At 50.2% G+C, this 19,280-nt stretch overlaps 1 protein-coding gene across 3 annotated transcripts in view; it reads left to right on the top strand.

Annotated features, from left to right (window-relative positions):
* The window catches only part of NLRP12 (NLR family pyrin domain containing 12), a 33,106-nt gene that overhangs the window by 3,941 nt on the left and 9,885 nt on the right, over positions 1–19,280 (top strand). For 2 of the 3 annotated variants that reach the window (XM_032171686.1, XM_032171685.2), the window contains exons 2-5: positions 7,438–7,518; positions 11,442–13,143; positions 15,350–15,520; positions 18,198–18,368. In XM_032171686.1, the coding sequence (XP_032027577.1) occupies positions 7,438–7,518; positions 11,442–13,143; positions 15,350–15,520; positions 18,198–18,368 (2,125 nt within the window). Of the gene's footprint in view, positions 1–7,437; positions 7,519–11,441; positions 13,144–15,346; positions 15,521–18,197; positions 18,369–19,280 lie in introns of all 3 variants that reach the window. The other variant, XM_032171684.1, reaches the window with a different exon arrangement.

Below are 19,280 nucleotides of genomic sequence, written 5' to 3'. Positions count from 1 at the left end.
AAAAAAAAAAATTAAGAAAGAGATGAGGCATCCTTTTTTTTTTTTTTTGAGACTGAGTCTCGCTCTGTTGCCCAGGCTGGAGTGCAGTGGCGTGATCTCCGCTCACTGCAACCTCTGCCTCCCGGGTTCAAGCAATTTTCTGCCTCAGCCTCCCAAGTACCTGGGATTACAGGCACCTGCCACCATGCCTGGCTAATTTTTTGTATTTGTATTTTTTGTAGAGATAGGGTTTCACTATCTTGGCCAGGCTGGTCTTGAACTTCTGACTTTGTGATCCACCTACCTCAGCCTCCTAAAGTGCTGGGATTACAGGCGTGAGCCACTGTGCCCAGCCAAGATGAGGTATCCTTATGTTGCCCAGGCTGGTCTTGAACTCCTGGGCTCAAGCGAGCTTCCACCTTAGCCTCCCAAAGTGCTGGGATTACAGGCATGAATGACAACTGCCTGGCCACCAATTCCCTTTTCTTTCATACTAATCCCCGAGCCTGGGAGATCTGGAATTCTAATTTACGCACACACACATCTATATCTATATAAAAATTTCAACTTTTATTTTAGATTCAAGGGGTACATGTGCAGGTTTGTTACATGGGTGTATTGAGTGATGCTGAGATTGAGGGGTAAGATGGATCCTATCATCCAGGTACTTGAACATAGTACCCAATGGTGAGTTTTCCCCCCGCCACGAGTCCCCAGTGTCTCTTCTTCCCATCTTTCTGTCCATGAGAACCCAGTGTTTCGCTTCCACTTATAAGTGAGAACATGCAGTCTTTGCTTTTCTATTCCTGCATTAGTTTGCTTAGGATAATGGCTTCCAGCTGCGTCCACGTTACTGCAAGGAACATGATTTTGTTCTTTTTTATGACTGTGTACAGAATTCTAATTTCATTCTTTTGGTCTTTGTTCATGCTGTGTTCTGCCTGGAATATTCTCCATCTTCTTTGCCTGGAAAAGTATTACTGAAACCTTGAAGCCACTATCTTCTCTAAAGTATTTACTCCTCTTTCCCCACTCCTGATTCCTCACTCCCACCACTCTGGCTGGCTCAGAAACCCCACTTCTGTGCCTGCCTCCTTAGCACTCTTCGATTTCTTTTTTGTTGTTGTTGTTGAAACAGAGTCTTGCTCCGTCGCCCAGGCTGGAGTGCAGTGGCACGATCTCGGCTCACTGCAAGCTCTACCTCCCGGGTTCACGCCATTCTCCTGCCTCAGCCCCCCGAGTAGCTGGGACTACAGGCGCCCGCCACCATGCCCGGCTAATTTTTTGTATTTTTAATAGAGACGGGGTTTCCCTGTGTTAGCCAGGATGGTCTCAATCTCCTGACCTCATGATCCAGCCGCCTTGGCCTCCCAAAGTGCTGGGATTATAGGCGTGAGCCACTGCACCCGGCCAACATGATTTCTTTTATTATGTCTTCTATCTCATAAAATAATCACAATGGGCCGGGTGCAGTGGCTCAAGCCTGTAATCCCAGCACTTTGGGAGACTGAGGTGGGTGGATCAACTGAGTTCAGGAGTTCGAGACTAGCCTGGCCAACATGGTGAAACCCTGTCTCTACTAAAAATACAAAAAAATTAGCCGGGTGTGGTGGTGGGCGCCAGTAATCCCTGCTAATCTAGAGGCTGAGACAGGAGAATCACTTGAACCCACGAGGTGGAGGTTGCAGTGAGCGAAGATTGCGCCACTGCACTCCAGCCTGGGTGACAGAGTGAGACTCTGTCTCAAAAAAAAAAAAAAAGAAAAGAAAAATTATGATTTATACTCAGGCACAAGCTCAAGAGATAATACATGCAAAGTGCTTAACACAATTCAGAGCAGGTAGTAAGTGCTCAGCAAATATGGGCTATTGCTGAAGTGGCAGAGACGGCACTTGAGCTGTGGAATTGTTTTTTTAAAAATATTTTTACTTTTTAGAGATAGGGTCTCACTATGTTGCCCAGGCTAGACTCAAACTCCTGGGCTGAAGTGATCCCCCTGCCCCAGCCTCTTGAACAGCTGGAACTACAGGTGTGCACCACAGAACCCCGTTTGAGCTGTGGTTTTTTGTTTTGTTTTGTTTTTGAGACAGAGTCTCACTCTGTCGCCCAGGCTGGAGTGCAATGGCAATCTTGGCTCACTGCAAGCTCTGCCCCCCAGGTTCCAGTGATTCTCCTGCCTCAGCCTCCTGAGTAGCTGGGACTACAGGTGCGTGCCACCACGCCCAGCTAAATTTTGTATTTTTAGTAGAGACGGGGTTTCACCATGTTGGCCAGGCTGATCTCGAACTCCTAACCTCAGGTGATGTGCCCACCTCGGCCTCCCAAAATGCTGGAATCACAGGCGTGAGCCACTGCACCCTGCTTGAGCTGTGGTTTTTAATGTCATTTCTCACCTGTTTTCTCTACTGGGACATGGACGCCTTCAAAGGCAGAAAGAGTCTTGACTCCCCTGTGTGATTCTCTGCGATTCCAGTGTGTGGCTGGGGCTAGGAACCGAGGAAACTTTGGTGAACATTTGCTGAATGAGTAAGCAAGTCCTGCCAATAACTGGCTATACACAGTCACTTCTGCAAAGTTTAATGACTCATCATTAATGAGGTGTGACGGTAGTAGTGTGCTGGGAAACATCTAAACATCTCTCTAAAAAACAAAGTCTTTAATGACTGAAAAAACCAAAGGCACTTGTTTGTAGCCTTCCTTCCCTCCTTCCTTCCTTCCTTCCCTTTTTTTCCCTTCCCTTCCCTTTCCCTTCCCTCCTTCCTTTCTTTTTTCTTTTTTTTTTTGAGACGGAGTCTTGCTCTGTCGCCCAGGCTGGAGTGCAGTGGCGCGATCTCGGCTCACTGCAACCTCCGCCTCCCGGGTTCACGCCATTCTCCTGCCTCAGCCTCTCCGAGTAGCTGGGACTACAGGCGCCCGCCACCACGCCCGGCTAATTTTTTGTATTTTTTTTTTTTAGTAGAGACGGGGTTTCACCGTGGTCTCGATCTCCTGACCTCGTGATCCGCCCGCCTCGGCCTCCCAAAGTGCTGGGATTACAAGCGTGAGCCACCGCGCCCGGCTTCCTTTCTTTTTTCTTTTCTCTCTCTCTCCTCTCTCTTTTCTCTCTCTTTCTTTTTCTCTTTCTCTTTTCTCCACCACCCAGGAGATGGAGGTTGTGGTGAGCCAAGATCCCGCCACTGCACTCCAGCCTGGACAACAAGAGCAAAACTCCGTCTTAATATACATACACACATATATATATGTATACATACACACACATATATATATTAGCCAGGCGTGGTGGCTCATGCCTGTAGTCCCAGCTACTTGGGAGGCTGAGGCAGGAGAATCACTTGAACCCGGGAGGCGGAGGTTGCAGTGAGCCGAGATCACACCATTGCACTCCAGCCTGGACGACAAGAGCGAGACTCCATCTCAAAAATAAAAAAAAGAAAAAAGTATCAATTTACTTACTTGTCATATTGTATAATTATATCTAAATGGAAGTGTTACATAGTTATTTTAAGAAATAGAAATAATGTACAAATATAGAATCAAAAGTAAAGTCCCACTTTTCTCCCTCTTCCGCCTAAATCTCTCCCAGCATCGACAATGCATAACCATTTGCCGAGCGTTCTTCCGGGGACTGCATCCGTTTAGTCTACTGAGAGGCAGCTCAGCGTTCCCGAGGAGACAGATGTCTAGCTTTGCTCTTTCTGTCTGTGTGATGCTGGAGAATCGACATGCTCCTGGGCCTCCGTCTCCATCTGTAAAACAAGGGCATCAGACAAGATCGGCAGTCCTCATGTTAATGTGCATAAGAGTCTCTCGAGACCTTGTGGCCAGTGGGGAATCCAAGATCCCTCAGGCCGGGCGCGGTGGCTCACGCTTGTAATCTCAGCACTTTGGGAGGCCGAGGCGGGCGGATCACGAGGTCAGGAGATCGAGACCACGGTGAAACCCCGGCTCTACTAAAAATACAAAAAAAAATTAGCCGGGCGTGGTGGCGGGTGCCTGTAGTCCCAGCTACTCGGAGAGGCTGAGGCAGGAGAATGGGGTGAACCTGGGAGGCGGAGCTTGCAGTGAGCCGAGATTGAGCCACTGCACTCCAGCCTGGGCGACAGAGCGAGACTCCGTCTCAAAAAAAAAAAAAAAGAATTACCTTTCTTGTTTATTTGAGACCGAGTCTCACTCTGTCACTGGAGTGCAGTGGCGCGTTCTCGGCTCACTGCAACCTCTGCCTCCCAGGTTCAAGCGATTCTTCTGCCTCAGCCTCCTGACTACCTGGGACTACAGGCACATGCCACCACGCCCGGCTAATTTTGTATTTACAGTAGAGATGGGGTTTCACCATATTAGCCAGGATGGTCTCAATCTCCCGACCTCATGATCTACCCACCTCAGCCTCCCAAAATGTTGGGATTACATGTGTGAGCCACCGCGCCAGCCTGGATTACCTTTAAAAAAAAAAAATTGTGGCCACACTTATAATCCCAGCACTTTGGGAGGCTGAGGCAGGCAGATCACTTGAGCCCAGAAGTTTGAGACTGGTCTACGCAACATTGCAAAACCCCTTCTCTACAAAATTGGCCAGGCACAGTGGCACATGCCTGCAGACCCAGCTACCTGGGAGGCTGAGATGGGAGGATCACTTAAGCCCAGGAGGTGAAGGCTGCAGTGAGCCAAGATCATGCCACACTACTCCAGCCTGAGCAACAGAGCAAGACCCTCTCTCAAAAAAAAATAATAATAATAATTGTCAACCAGCTGCAGTGGCTCATGCCTGTAATCCCAGCATGTTAGAGGCTGAGGCAAGTGAATCACTCGAGACTAGGAATTCGACAACAGCCTGGCCAACATGGTGAAACCTTGTCTCTACTAAAAATACAAAAATTAGCTGGTCATGGTGGCACGTGCCTGCAATCCCAGCTACTCCGGAGGCTGAGGCAGGAGAATCACTTGAACCCGTGAGGCAGAGGTTGCAGTGAGCCAATATCACACCAGCCTGGATGACACAGTGAGACTCTGTCTCATAAATAAATAAATAAAATAAATAAATAAATAGTGCTAAAATACACAAAACATGAAATTTGCCCTCTTTTTCTTTTTTTCTTTGAGACAGAATTTCGCTCTTGTTGCCTAGGCTGGAGTGCAGTGGCGCGATCTTGGCTCGCTGCAACCTCTGCCTCATAGGTTCAAGCAATTATCCTGCCTCAGCCTCCAAGTAGCTGGGATTATAGGCGTCTGCCACCACGCCTGGCTAATTTTTGTATTTTTAGTAGAGATGGGGTTTCTCCATGTTGGTCAGACTGGTCTTGAACTCCTGACCTCAGGTAATCCACCCGCCTTGGCCTCCCAAAGTGCAGGGATTACAGGCATGAGCCACCGCGCCCGGCCTCCTCTTAACCACTTTTTCTTTCTTTTGCTGTGTCACCAGGCTGGAGTGCAATGGCGCGATCTCAGCTCACTTCAACCTCTGACTCCCTGGTTCAAGCGATTCTCCTGCCTCAGCCTCCCGAGTAGCTGGGATTACAGGCATGCGCCACCACGCCTGGCTCATTTTTGTATTTTTAATAGAGGCAAGGTTTCACCACGCTGGTAAGGCTGGTCTTGAACTCCTGACATCAGGTAATCCCACCTGCCTCGGCCTCCCAAAGTGCTGGGACTACAGGCGCCTGCCACCACACCCAGCTAAATTTTTTTGTATTTTTAGTAGAGACGGGGTTTCACCATGTTAGCCAGGATGGTCTTGATCTCCTGACCCCGTGATCTGCCCACCTTGGCCTCCCAAAGTGCTGGGATTACAGGCGTGAGCTACTGCACCCGGCCCTCTAAACCATTTTTAAGTGTGCTGCTGAGTGTTGTACATTTACACTGATGTGCATTCAATCTTCAGAACTCTTCATCTTGCAAAACAAACTCAATACCCATTAAACAATTCCCTATTTTCCCCTTTCCTCTCAATGATAACCTTCTCCAATTAAAAATTTTTGAGTGGCTGGATGCAGTGGCTCACACCTGTAATCCCAGCACTTTGGGAGGCCGAGGCAGGCGGATCACCTGAGGTCAGGAGTTCAAGACCAGCCTGGCCAACATGGTGAAACCGCATCTCTACTAAAAATACAAGTTTTTTTTTTTTGTATTTTTACCACCACCCATGTGGTCGTGGGTGCCTGTAGTCCCAGCTACTCGGGAGACTGAGGCAGGAGAATCGCTTGAACCTGGGAGGTGAAGATTGTAGTGAGCCGAGGTCGCGCCACTGCACTCCAGCCTGGGAGACAGAGCGAGACTATCTCAAATAAATAAATAAAAATAAATAAATAAAATGGTGCCAGATGACTGAATCTACCAGAGCCAGCACTGAACAGAGGAAACACAACAGCTTATTAGTCACACAGACTCACAGGGAAGGTGTCCCCGTATGCCAAGAGGGTCACATGAAGCTACAGAGACTGTTGGGGGTGCGGGCTGTGTAGTAACAAGAGGGTGGGGTGCCTCCTGGCTCCTTCAAGAGGATGTTCTTTGCTTTCATGAATCATTTCATGGACTAGCAACCAGCAGGGAGGTGAAAACTTATCAGAGTGAGGACCAGATAGGGTGCCGCTGGCTCAGCTGATGGGAGAACTAGCCAGGTGGGAAGACTTTCTCATGGAGTGAGAGCGTAGGAACTCACACTTAGGACTTTGGGGGCCTTCTGAGGACCAAAGATGGCAAGGAAGGACTCGACGTATAGAATCTTATGATATATCCAGATAAAGATCTTCTTTGGGCTGGGCACGATGGCCCACACTAGTATTTCCAACACTTCGAGAGGCCAAGGTTGAAGGACTGCTTGAGGCCAGGCGTTCCAGACCAGCCTGGGTAACATACTGAGACCTAATCTCTACCAAAAAAAAAAAAAAAAATTTTTTTAAAATATTTTAAGAGACAGAGTCGCCAGGTGCGGTGGCTCACGCCTGTAATCGCAGCACTCTGGGAGGCCGAGGTGGGTGGATCACAAGGTCAGGAGTTCAAGACCAGCCTGGCCAACACAGTGAAATCCTGTCTCTGCTAAAAATACAAAAATTAGCCAGGCGTCGTGGCGTACACCTGTAATCCCAGCTACTCGTGAGGCTGAGGCAGGAGAATCGCTTGAATCCAAGAGGTGGAGGTTGTGGTGAGCCGAGATCGTGCGACTGCACTCCAGCCTGGGCAACAGAGCAAGACTCCGTCTCAAAAAAAAAAAAAAAACAAAAAAAAAAGGGCTGATTGGATGGATGGAGGTGCCAGTGACCATGAGGGGGACCCAGGGAGGAGGGTGGGCTACAAGGAACAAGGGATGAGCTGTTTCCCACACACAGCCTATGCAGTGACTACTGACCATTCTGGGGTACGGGTGACCAGGGAGTCATGCAGGCATTTCGACGTGATCACAGCTAATATGACGCAGTGCTACTAGCCAGAGGCATGCTAGCTCATGTTCCACAATTTCTCTTCCAGATACCCCACGTGGTGGCCCGTCCTCACCTGGGAACCAGTCAACATGCCTTCTGGAAGTCTCTCTTGTCACTCCAAGAAAAGGTGAGCCTCAAGCCACGTACCTACATGTATTCATCTACACAGAGCCAATGACCCCATGGAGTGTAGGCCAACCACAAATGCATGATTGAGGAATTCGTGGGGTGGATTAATGACACCATCAAAGGGGCAGTTTCCTCCTGTGTTTCAACTCTTCAACCTTTCCATGTCAGCATTTTGTCCTGACACTTGTCATCTCATGGCTGAAAGATGGCTACCAAACCATCTCTTACAAGCAAGGGCAACAAGGGAGGCTAAAAGGCCAGGTACAGTGGCTAACGCCTGTAATCCCAGCACTTTGGGAGGCCAAAGTGGGCAGATTACCTGAGGTCAGGAGTTCAAGACCAGCCTGGACAACACGGCAAAACCCTGTCTCTACTAAAAATATAAAATGAGCAAGGTGTGGTGGAGCATACCTGTAGTCCCAGCTACTCAGAGGCTGAGGCAGGAGAATCACTTGAACCTGGGAGGTGGAGGTTGCAGTGAGCCAAGACTGCACCACTGCATTCCAGCCTGGGTGACGGAGTGAGACTCCATCTCTAAAAAAAAAAGCAAAGAAAGGGGGGTAAAGGCCTTCTTCCTCCCTGTTACCAGTCACACCCACGTAACCCACTGGTCAGTATTGGGGAATCTGCCCATTCGCAGAGCAACCACTGACAGAGGGGAACGAGATTACTCATGACTGGTTTAGCAAAACCATAATTCATCCTCTGAGGCTTGTGAAGGGGCCGGATTCACCACTCACTCGAATCATAAATCAGCATCCACCAACCAATCAGGTTTGCTGGCAGGGAAGAAACTGGGGTACGGTCTGCTGGGTAGACAGCAACACTGTTAACAATGCCACAAATGTTTCTGGCTTTTTTTTCGAGGGCAGCATGAAATGAATCTAGTCTCCAGCTCTACTAAAGTAGAATAAGAGTGGGTTCACCAGCTGGGCGAGGTGGCTCACGCCTGTAATCTCTGCACTTTGGGAGGCCAGGCTCTGAGACCAGCCTGGGCAACAGAGCAAGACCCCATCTCTACAAACAAACAAACAAACAAACAAACATAAGCTGGGCATGGAAACTTGTGCCTGTAGATCCAGCTACTCAGGAGGCTGAGGTGGGAGGATTACTTGAGCCCAGGAGGTTGAAGTTGCAGGGAGCCGAGGTCACGCCACTGCACTCCAGCCTGGGGAGAGTGAGAAAGACCGTCTCAAAAAAAGAATAAAGGCAGGAGAGGGGTACAAATACTGTATGATTCCACTTATCTAAGGCACCTAGAGTAGTCAAATTAATTCACAGAGGCAGAAAGTAGAATAGCAGTTGCCATGCCCGGCATGGTGGCTCACACCTGTAATCCCAGCACTTTGGGAGGCTGAGGCAGGCGGATCATGAGGTCAGGAGATTGAGACCATCCTGGCTAACACGGTGAAACCCTGTCTCTACTAAAAATACAACAAAATTAGCCAGGTATGGTGGCGGACGCCTGTAGTCCCAGCTACTAGGGAGGCTGAGGCAGGAGAATGGTGTGAGCCTGGGAGGCAGAGCTTGCAGTAAGCCGAGATCGTGTCACTGCACTCCAGTCCGGGCGACAGAGCAAGACTCTGTCTCAAAAAATAAAAACAATAAAAAAGAATAGCAGTTGCCAGGGAGAGGAGAAATTATGAGTTAATATTTAATGGAGATGGAGTTTCTGTTTAGAATGAGGAAAACATTCTGGAAATAGACATTGGTGGCCGGGCACACAGTGGCTCACGTCTGTAATTCCAGCACTTTGAGAGGCCGAGGCGGGCAGATCACTTGAGGTCAGGAGTTCGAAAATCTCTCACTACTAAAAAAAAAAATTACTGGCTGGTGGCGGCCACCTGTAAACGACTACTCGGAGACTGAGGCAGAGAACACTTGAAGTGAGCCGAGACCATGCCACTGCACTCCAGCCTGGGGGACAGAGCAACACTCTGTCTAAAAAAAAAAAAAAAAGATATTGATGATGATTGCACATCCTAAACTAACTTAGTATCATGGAGTTGGACACTTTAAAGTGGTTAAAATGGTAAATTTTATGTATATGTCACTACAATTAAAAGTACATGTATTTGTTTTGAAAATTTTAGTATCAAACTCAGATTTTTTTTATTAAGCTTCTCTCAGGCAGCTATCATGGGCCTTTGCTGGCATCCAATACCAAGGGATGCATTTTCATCTAGACTAGGGTTTCTCCACGTTGGCACTATTGGCATTTCGGGGCCGGAGCGTTCTTTGCTATGGGGTCGTCCTGTGCTTCCTAGGATGTTGAGCAGCACCTCTGGCCTCTACCTACTAGGTGGCAGTAGCGCTTTCCCAGGTGTAACAACCAACCCACTTGTCCCGTTGCCAAATGTCCCCTGGGGACTGGGGCACACAGTCACCCCAATTAAGAATATTGTTCTAGTTTTTTTTTTTTTTTTTTTTTTTGAGGCAGAGTCTCACGCTGTCGCCCAGGCTGGAGTGCAGTGAGGCGATCTCAGCTCACTGCAACCTCCGCCTCCTGGTTCAAGCAATTCTCCTGCCTTGGCCTCCTGAGTAGCTGGGATTACAGGCACCTGCCACTATGCCCGGCTAATTTTTGTATTTTTGGTAGAGATGGGGTTTCACCATGTTGGCCAGGCTAGTCTCGAACTCCTGACAGGTGATCCGCCTGCCTTGGCCTCCCAATGTACTGGGATTACAGGCATGAGCCACTGCGTCCAGCCCCACAAAGTGACTTTCAGCAAAGGATTTATAGAACGGATACATTACCAGATAGTGCAGACATGAATCTGCCTTTTTTCAAAGGGGGCACAAGCCAGGTGCGGTGGCTCACGCCTGTAATACCAGCACTTTGGGAGGCCCACGTGGGAGGATCGCCTGAGCTCAGGAGTTTGAGACCAGCCTGAGCAATATAGTGAGACCCTGTCTCTATTAAAAACAAAAGAAAGAGAAAACAAAGGGGGCACAGATAACTTGGGAGCAGTGCTTCTCAAACTTTTTTTTTTTTCAATACTGACAGGGTCTTGCTGCGGTATCCACGCTGGTCTACAACTACTAGCCTCAAACAATCCTCCTGCCTGAGCCCCCCAAAATGCTGAGATTACAGGCATGAACCACCGTGCCTGGCTGTGCTTCTCCAACTTTAAGATGCATACACATCATGCAGCATTTCTTGTTAGAAATGCAGTCCCTGGGCTAAGTGCAGTGGCTCATACCTGTAATCCCAGCACTTTGGGAGGCCGAGGCGGGAGGGTGCCTTTAGCCCAGAGTTCGAGACCACCCTGGGCAACATGGCGAAACCCCGTCTCTACCAAAAATATAAAAATTAGCCAGTCTTGGCTGGGTGCAGTGGCTCACGCTTGTAATCCCAGCACTTTGGAAGGCCGAGGTGGGCAGATCATGAGGTCAAGAGATCGAGACCATCCTGGCCAACATAGTGAAACCCCGTCTCTACTAAAAGTACAAAAATTATCCAGGCCTGGTGGCATGTGCCTGTAATCCCAGCTACTCGGGAGGCTGAGACTGGAGAATCACTTGAACCCAGAAGGTGGATGTTGCAGGGAGCAAGCCATTGCACTCCACCCTGGGCAACAGAGCGAGACTCCAACTAAAAAAAAAAAAAAAAAATTAGCCAGTCTTATAACCTAATCTCAAAACAAATAAATTATTTTAATTAAAAAAAAATTTTTTTTGAGACGGAGTCTGGCTCTGTTGCCCAGGCTGGAGTGCAGTAGTGCGATCGGCTCAATGAGTGCAGTCGGCTCACTGCAACCTCCACCTCAGGGGTTCAAGTGATTCTCCCATCTCAGCCTCCCGAGTAGCTGGAACTACAGGCACACACCTTCTTTGAACCAGATGAGGAGCGCTTTACCTCATGAACTCATTAGAGGTTGCTGATGAGTCTTCCACAAAACCTTCATTCCTCTCCCCTAGATCCCCAGGAAACCTACAGGGACTATGTCCGCAGGAAATTCCGGCTCATGGAAGACCGCAATGCACGCCTAGGGGAATGTGTCAACCTCAGCCACCGGTACACCCGGCTCCTGTTGGTGAAGGAGCACTCAAACCCCATGCAGGCTCAGCAGCAGCTTCTGGACACAGGCCGGGGACACGCGAGGACCGTGGGACACCAGGCTAGCCCCATCAAGATAGAGACCCTCTTTGAGCCAGACGAGGAGCGCCCCGAGCCACCGCGCACCGTGGTCATGCAAGGCGCGGCAGGGATAGGCAAGTCCATGCTGGCACATAAGGTGATGCTGGACTGGGCGGACGGGAAGCTCTTCCAAGGCAGATTTGATTATGTCTTCTACATCAACTGCAGGGAGATGAACCAGAGTGCCACGGAAGGCAGCATGCAAGACCTCATCTCCAGCTGCTGGCCCGAGCCCAGCGCGCCTCTCCAGGAGCTCGTCCGAGTTCCCGAGCGCCTCCTTTTCATCATCGACGGCTTCGATGAGCTCAAGCCTTCTTTCCACGATCCTCAGGGACCCTGGTGCCTCTGTTGGGAGGAGAAACGGCCCACGGAGCTGCTTCTTAACAGCTTAATTCGCAAGAAGCTGCTCCCTGAGCTATCTTTGCTCATCACCACACGGCCCACAGCTTTGGAGAAGCTCCACCGTCTTTTGGAGCACCCCAGGCATGTGGAGATCCTGGGCTTCTCCGAGGCAGAAAGGAAGGAATACTTCTACAAGTATTTCCAAGATGCAGAGCAGGCGGGCCAAGTCTTCAATTACGTGAGGGACAAGGAGCCTCTCTTCACCATGTGCTTCGTCCCCCTGGTGTGCTGGGTGGTGTGTACCTGCCTCCAGCAGCAGCTGGAGGGTGGGGGGCTGTTGAGACAGACGTCCAGGACCACCACTGCGGTGTACATGCTCTACCTGCTGAGTCTGATGCAGCCGAAGCCCGGGACCCCGCGCCTCCAGCCTCCACCCAACCAGAGAGGGTTGTGCTCCTTGGCGGCAGACGGGCTCTGGAATCAGAAAATCCTATTTGAGGAGCAGGACCTCCGGAAGCACGGCCTAGACGGGGCGGACGTCTCTGCCTTCCTCAACATGAACATTTTCCAGAAGGACATCAACTGTGAGAGGTACTACAGCTTCATCCACTTGAGTTTCCAGGAATTCTTTGCAGCTATGTACTATATCCTGGACCAGGGGGAGCGCGGGGCAGGCCCAGACCAGGACGTGACCAGGCTGTTGACCGAATACGCGTTTTCTGAAAGGAGCTTCCTGGCACTCACCAGCCGCTTCCTGTTTGGACTCCTGAACGAGGAGACCAGGAGCCACCTGGAGAAGAGTCTCTGCTGGAAGGTCTCGCGGCACATCAAGATGGACCTGTTGCGGTGGATCCAAAGCAAAGCTCAGAGCGACGGCTCCACCCTGCAGCAGGGCTCCTTGGAGTTCTTCAGCTGCTTGTACGAGATCCAGGAGGAAGAATTTATCCAGCAGGCTCTGAGCCACTTCCAGGTGATCGTGGTCAGCAACATTGCCTCCAAGATGGAGCATATGGTCTCCTCGTTCTGTGTGAAGCACTGCAGGAGCGCCCAGGTGCTGCACTTGTATGGCGCTACCTACTGCGCGGATGGGGAAGACCGGGCGAGGTGCTCTGCAGGCGCGCACACGCTGCTGGTGCAGCTGTAAGTATCCCTGGGGTATCCCCTGGGGCTGCTTAGGTTCGTGTCTTTTTTTTTTTTTTTTTCTCTGTTGCCCATGCTTGAGTGCAGTGGTGTGACCTCAGCTCACTGCAACCTCCGCCTCCCGGGTTCAAGAGATTCTCCTGCCTCAGCCTCCCAAGTAGCTGGGACTACAGGCGCGCGCCACCAGGCCCACCTAATTTTTGTATTTTTAGTAGAGACAGGGTTTCACCACGTTGGCCAGGGAGGTCTCGATCTCTTGACCTCGTGATCTGCCCGCCTCGGCCTCCCAAAGTGCTGGGATTACAGGCATGAGCCACTGCACCCGGCCCATGCTTTTTTTATTTTTTATTTTTGAGACGGAGTCTCGCTTTTTCACCCAGGCTGGAGTGCAGTGGCGCAATCTCGGCTCACTGCAAGCTCCGCCTCCCGGGTTCACGCCATTCTCCTGCCTCAGCTTCTCCGAGTAGCTGGGACTACAGGTGCCCGCCACCACGCCCGGCTAATTTTTTTGTATTTTTAGTAGAGACGGGGTTTCACCGTGGTCTCGATCTCCTGACCTCGTGATCCGCCCGCCTCGGCCTCCCAAAGTGCTGGGATTACAAGCGTGAGCCACCGCGCCCAGCCTTTTTTTTTTTTTTTTTTTTTTTTTTAAACGAAGTCTCTCTTGGTCTCCTAGGCTGGAGTGCAGTGGCGCAATCTCGGCTGACTGCAGCCTCTGCCTCCCGAGTTCAAGTGATTCTCCTGCCTGAGCCTCCTGAGTAGCTGGGATTACAGGTGCCCATCACCATGCCAGGATTGTGTTTGTATTTTTAGTTGAGACGGGGTTTCGCCGTGTTAGCCAGGCTGGTCTTGAACTCCTGACCTCAAGTGATCCACTTGCCTTGGCCTTGAGGTTCATGCTGTTAACCAGTGCCTCTCAGCTAGGGATTTTGCTCTGACATTTGACAATGTCTGCAGACACGTTTTTGGTGGTCACAGCTCGGAAGCAAGTAACACTACTGACATCTAGTGGATTAAGGCCGGGAATGCTGCAAACATCCTACAGTACACAGGACAGTCCCTCTGGCCCCAAAGTGTCAATAGTGCCACAGCAGAGACTAAACAACACCCATTGGGACTAAATTGATGTCGATGTCTGGGAGAATTTATTCAATCAACAAATATTACTAAGTCCCTTTTTCTTGAGAGAGTCTGGCTCTGTCACCAAGGCTGGGGTGCAGTGGCACAATCTCGGCTCACTGCAACCTCCACCTTGCGTGTCTCAGCCTCCTGAGCAGCTGGGACCACAGGAGTGTGCCACCACACCCAGCTAATTTTTGTATTTTTTAATAGAGACGGGGTGTCACCATGTTGGCCAGGCTGGTCTCAAACTCTCAGCCTCAGCCTCCCAAAGTGCTGGGATTATAGGTGTGAGCCACCACACCCAGCCTCTATGTCCCTTTTATCTGGGGACCCAATAATCTTCTGTAGACAGAAGACTGTGTGAATAAGCCAATGGTCCCAAGAGAGCACGCATCCTAACGAGAACGGAGACAGATAATAAAGAGGGAAACAAGTAAACCAACTAAACCAACGATTGGGAGTGTCAGAGCCAGGTGCAGCCTGGACAACATGATGAGATCCCCATCTCTAAAAATATACAATAAATTAGCTGGGCATGATGGTGCATACCTGTAGCCCCAGCTTCTCAGGAGGCTGAGGAGGGAGGATTGCTTAAGCCCGAGAGGTCAAGCCTACAGTGAGCCATGATTCCACCATGCACTCCAGCCTAGACAACAGGGCAAGGCCCTCTAAAAAAAAAAATTAAAAGATAGCATGCTTTGGCTGGATGTGGTGACTCATGCCTGTAATCCCAGAACTTTGGGAGGTCGAGGCAGGGGAATCACTGGAGGTCAGGAGAACGAGATCAGCCTGGCTAACACGGTGAAACCCCATCTCTACTAAAAATACTAAATTAACTGGGCGTGGTGGCTCATGCCTGTAATCCCAGCTACTCTGGAGGCTGAGGCAGGAGAATCGCTTGAACCCAGGAGGCGGAGGTTGTGGTGAGCTGAGATTGCGCCATTGCACTCCAGCCTGTGCAACAAGAGCGAAACTCCATCTCAGAAAGGGATAGCATGCTTCCTAAACGGTGAAATGACATGCAAGGGCCATAGTTGTGAAGCACCAATAACACCAGGGAGTGGCCTGTCTTTCCTTCAAGCAGACCAGAGAGGACCATCCTGCTGGACGCCTACAGTGAACATCTGGCAGCGGCCCTGTGCACCAATCCAAACCTGATAGAGCTGTCTCTGTACCGAAATGCCCTGGGCAGCCGGGGGGTGAAGCTGCTGTGTCAAGGACTCAGACACCCCAACTGCAAACTTCAGAACCTGAGGTGAGTGCAGGCTGGTCTGGGCGTTTCAGGTGGTCCCCACCGTGGCCTCTCATGGGGCTCGGTCACCAAGGTTCTATCACGGGTGTATTCATTGGCTACGGCTGCCGTAAAAAAGTGCCACAAAGCCAAGTGCGGTGGCTCACGCCTGTAATCCCAGCATGTTGACAGGTCAAGGTGGGCAGATCACTTGAGGTCAGGAGTTTGAGACCAGCCTGGCCAACATGGCAAAATGCCATCTCTATGAAAAATACAAAAATTAGGAGGGTGTGGTGGCGGGCATCTGTAATCCCAGCTGCTTGGGAGGCTGAGGCAGGAGAATCGCTTGAACCTGGGAGGCGGAGGTTGCAGTGAGCCGGGATCGTGCCACTGCACTCCAGCCTGGGTGATACGGTGAGACTCCGTCTCAGGGGGGAGAAAAAAGTGCCAAATACTGGGTGGCTTCACCACATAAATGTATTTTCTCAAGGCAGGTGGGGGGCTGCTGGAAGTCCAAGATCAAGGAGTGGGCAGGTTAAGTTCTTCTGAGGCCTCTGTCCTCGGCCTGCAGATCACTGCCTTCTGTCTTCACATGGTCATCCTGCTGTGTGGGTCTCCACATTTTTTTTTTTTACGAGACACTGATATGCTCTGTCACCCAGGCTGGAGTGCAGTGGCACAGTCATGGCTCACTGCAGCCCCAAACTCCTGGTCTCAAGCCATCCTCTTGCCCCAGCATCACGAGTAGCTGGGAAAACAAGCATGTGCAACCACAACCGGCTAATTTTTTTATTTTGAGACGGAGTCTTGCTTTGTGACCAGGCTGGAGTGCAGTGGTACGATATCGGCTCACTGCAACCTCTGTCTCCTGGGTTCAAGCGATTCTCCTGCCTCAGCCTCCTGAGTAGCTGGGACTACAGGCACGTGACACCATGCCCAGATAATTTTTTGTATTTTTAGTAGAGACGGGGTTTCACCATATTAGCTAGGATGGTCTCGATCTCCTGACCTCGTGATCTGCCCACCTCGGCCTCCCAAAGTGCTGGGATTACAGACTGAGCCACCGCGCCCAGCCACACCCGGCTAATTTTCGTATATTTTGGAGAGACGGGGTTTCACCATGTTGCCCACACTGGTCTCAAACTTCTGGCCTCAAGTGATCCTCCCTCCTCAGCCTCCCTAACTGTTGAGATTACAGGTTTGAGCCACTGTGCCTAGCCAATTTTTTTTTTATTTTTTGAGATAGTCTTGCTCTGTAGCCTGGGCTGGAGTGCAGTGACATGATCTCAACTCACTGCAACCTCCGCCTCCTGAGTTCAAGCAATTCTCCTGCCTTAGCCTCCCGAGTAGCTGGGATTACAGGGGTGCATCACAACATCCAGCTAATTTTTGTGTTTGTAGTAGAAATGGGGTTTCGCTGTGTTGGCCAGGCTGGTCATAAACTCCTGACCTCAGGTGATCCACCCACCTCGGCCTCCCAAAGTGCTGAGATTACAGGCTTGAGCCACCGCACATGGCCTTGAATTTAAGGGCAACCTTTGTGAATGTATTTGACTACAAAACATTTTATATTGTTCTTGTTGCTTTTCTTGACAGGTAAAATTTATCATATACAACATGATATTTTGAAATAAATATATTGGCCAGGTGTGATGACTCACGCCCGTAATTCCAGCACTTTGGAAGGCCGAGATGGGAGGATCATTTGAGCCCAGGAGTTCAAGACCAGCCTGGCCAACATGGAGAATCCCTGTCTTTACTAAAAAATACAAAAATTCGCCAGGTGTCCAGTATTGGAGGCAGAGGCAGAGAATCCTTGAACCTGGAGGTGAGTTGCAGTGTGAGGTCACACCTATCCAGATGGGTGATCTGCCTCAAAAAAAAAAAAATTCTTAAAAATAAAATATATATTATTATATATATATTTGAGTGGTGTTTTTTTTTGCGGTGAGTGCAGTTTTATCGCCACATCCGCCTCCTGGTTCAGTGTTCTCCTTCCTCCTCCTGAGTACGGTGATTACAGGGCCCCACCACATTGGGTAGAGACAGGGTTTTGCCATTTTGGCCAGGCTGGTCTTGAACTCCTGACCTCAGGTGATCCACCCTCCTCAGCCTCCCAAAGTGCTGGGATTACAGGCATGAGCCACCACGCCTGGCGATAAATTCTTAAAAAAAAAAAAAAAAAAAAAAAGCTGAAGTGGTAGTGTGCACCTGTAGTCCCAGCTACTCAGGACGCTGACATGGGAGGTTGCTTGAGCCCAGAAGGTTTAGGCCCCAGTGAGTCATGATTGCGCCACTGCACTCCAGCCTGGAAAACAGAGTGAAACGCCATCACACAACGGTGGCTCATGCCTGTAATCCCAGCACTTCAGGAGGCCAAGGCGAGTGGATCACCTGAGGTCAGGAGTTCAAGACCAGCCTGGCCAACATGGTGAAACCCCGTCTTTACTAAAAATACAAAAATTAGCCAGGCATGGTGGCACACGTCTGTAATCTCAGCTACTCAGGAGGCCAAGGCAGGAGAATTGCTTCAACCCAGGAGGCAGAGCTTGTGGTAAGCCAAGATCGTGCCACTGCTCTCCAGCCTTGGTGATAGAGCGACTCTGTCTCAGAAAAAAAAAAAAAAAAAAGCAAAAGAAAATAATCCACAAAACTGGCGCAAAAGAAATGACCAGCTTTTTTCTCCTCTTTTCCACTCCAGGCTGAAGAGGTGTCGCATCTCCAGCTCAGCCTGCGAGGACCTCTCTGCAGCTCTCATAGCCAATAAGAATTTAACAAGGATGGATCTCAGTGGCAACGGTGTTGGATTCCCAGGCATGACGCTGCTTTGCGAGGGCCTGCGGCATCCCCAATGCAGGCTGCAGATGATTCAGTGAGTCTCTATCCCCAGCAGCAACTCCTTAAGCTCATTGTCTCCTGGGGCATGAAATATCACAAAACGCTGGTAATCCCCAAATCTCCACCTTTAAATCAGGGCTGGCCCTTAACCCCATGACCTAAGACCCTGGCCCTGGACTCTGGGCACTTTAGAGGACCCCTTTCTGCCCTTCTCTGACTCCACACTCAATTCCACATGATGAAGAGTCCCTGGGACAATCCCTCACCTTTTTTTTCCCCTGAGATGGAGTCTTGCTATGTTGACCAAGTTGGGGTGCAGTGGCGCAATCTCGGCTCACTGCAACCTCCACTTCCTGGGTTCAAGTGATTCTCCTGCCTCAGGCTCCCAAGTAGCTGGGATTACAGGCACCCACCACCACACCCAGCTAACTTTTTTGTATTTTTAGTAGAGATGGGGTTTCCCCACGTTGGCCAGGCTGGTCTTGAACTCCTGACCTCAAATGATCCATCCACCTTGGCCTCCCAAAGTGCTGGAATTACAGGTGTGAGCCACTGCAGCCTATCTACAAAAAAAAATTTTTTTTAATTAGCCAGGTATGGGCCAGGAGCGGTGGTTCACGCCTGTAATCCCAGCACTTTGGGAGGCCAAGGTGGGCGGATCACCTGAGGTCAGGAGTTCAAGACCAGCCTGGCCAACATGATGAAACCCCGTCTCTACTAAAAATGCAAAAATTAGCTGGGCGTGGTGGCGCACACCTGTAGCCCAGCCTGTAGTCCCAGCTACTCGAGAGACTGAGGTATGAGAATCACTTGAACCCAAGAGGTGGAGGTTGCAGTGAGGCAAGATCACGCCACTGCACTCCAGCCTGGGCGACAGAGCGAGACTCTACCTCAAAATAAAAAAATTAGGCAGGTGTGGTGGTGCACACATGTATTCCCAGTTATT

The sequence above is a fragment of the Hylobates moloch genome, unplaced genomic scaffold (genome assembly GCF_009828535.3).
Source record: "Hylobates moloch isolate HMO894 unplaced genomic scaffold, HMol_V3 SCAFFOLD_12, whole genome shotgun sequence".
In the NCBI taxonomy this organism is placed as follows: domain Eukaryota; kingdom Metazoa; phylum Chordata; class Mammalia; order Primates; family Hylobatidae; genus Hylobates; species Hylobates moloch.
Note: the sequence above shows the minus strand (reverse complement) of the source record. Positions and strands in the feature narration are given on the sequence as shown.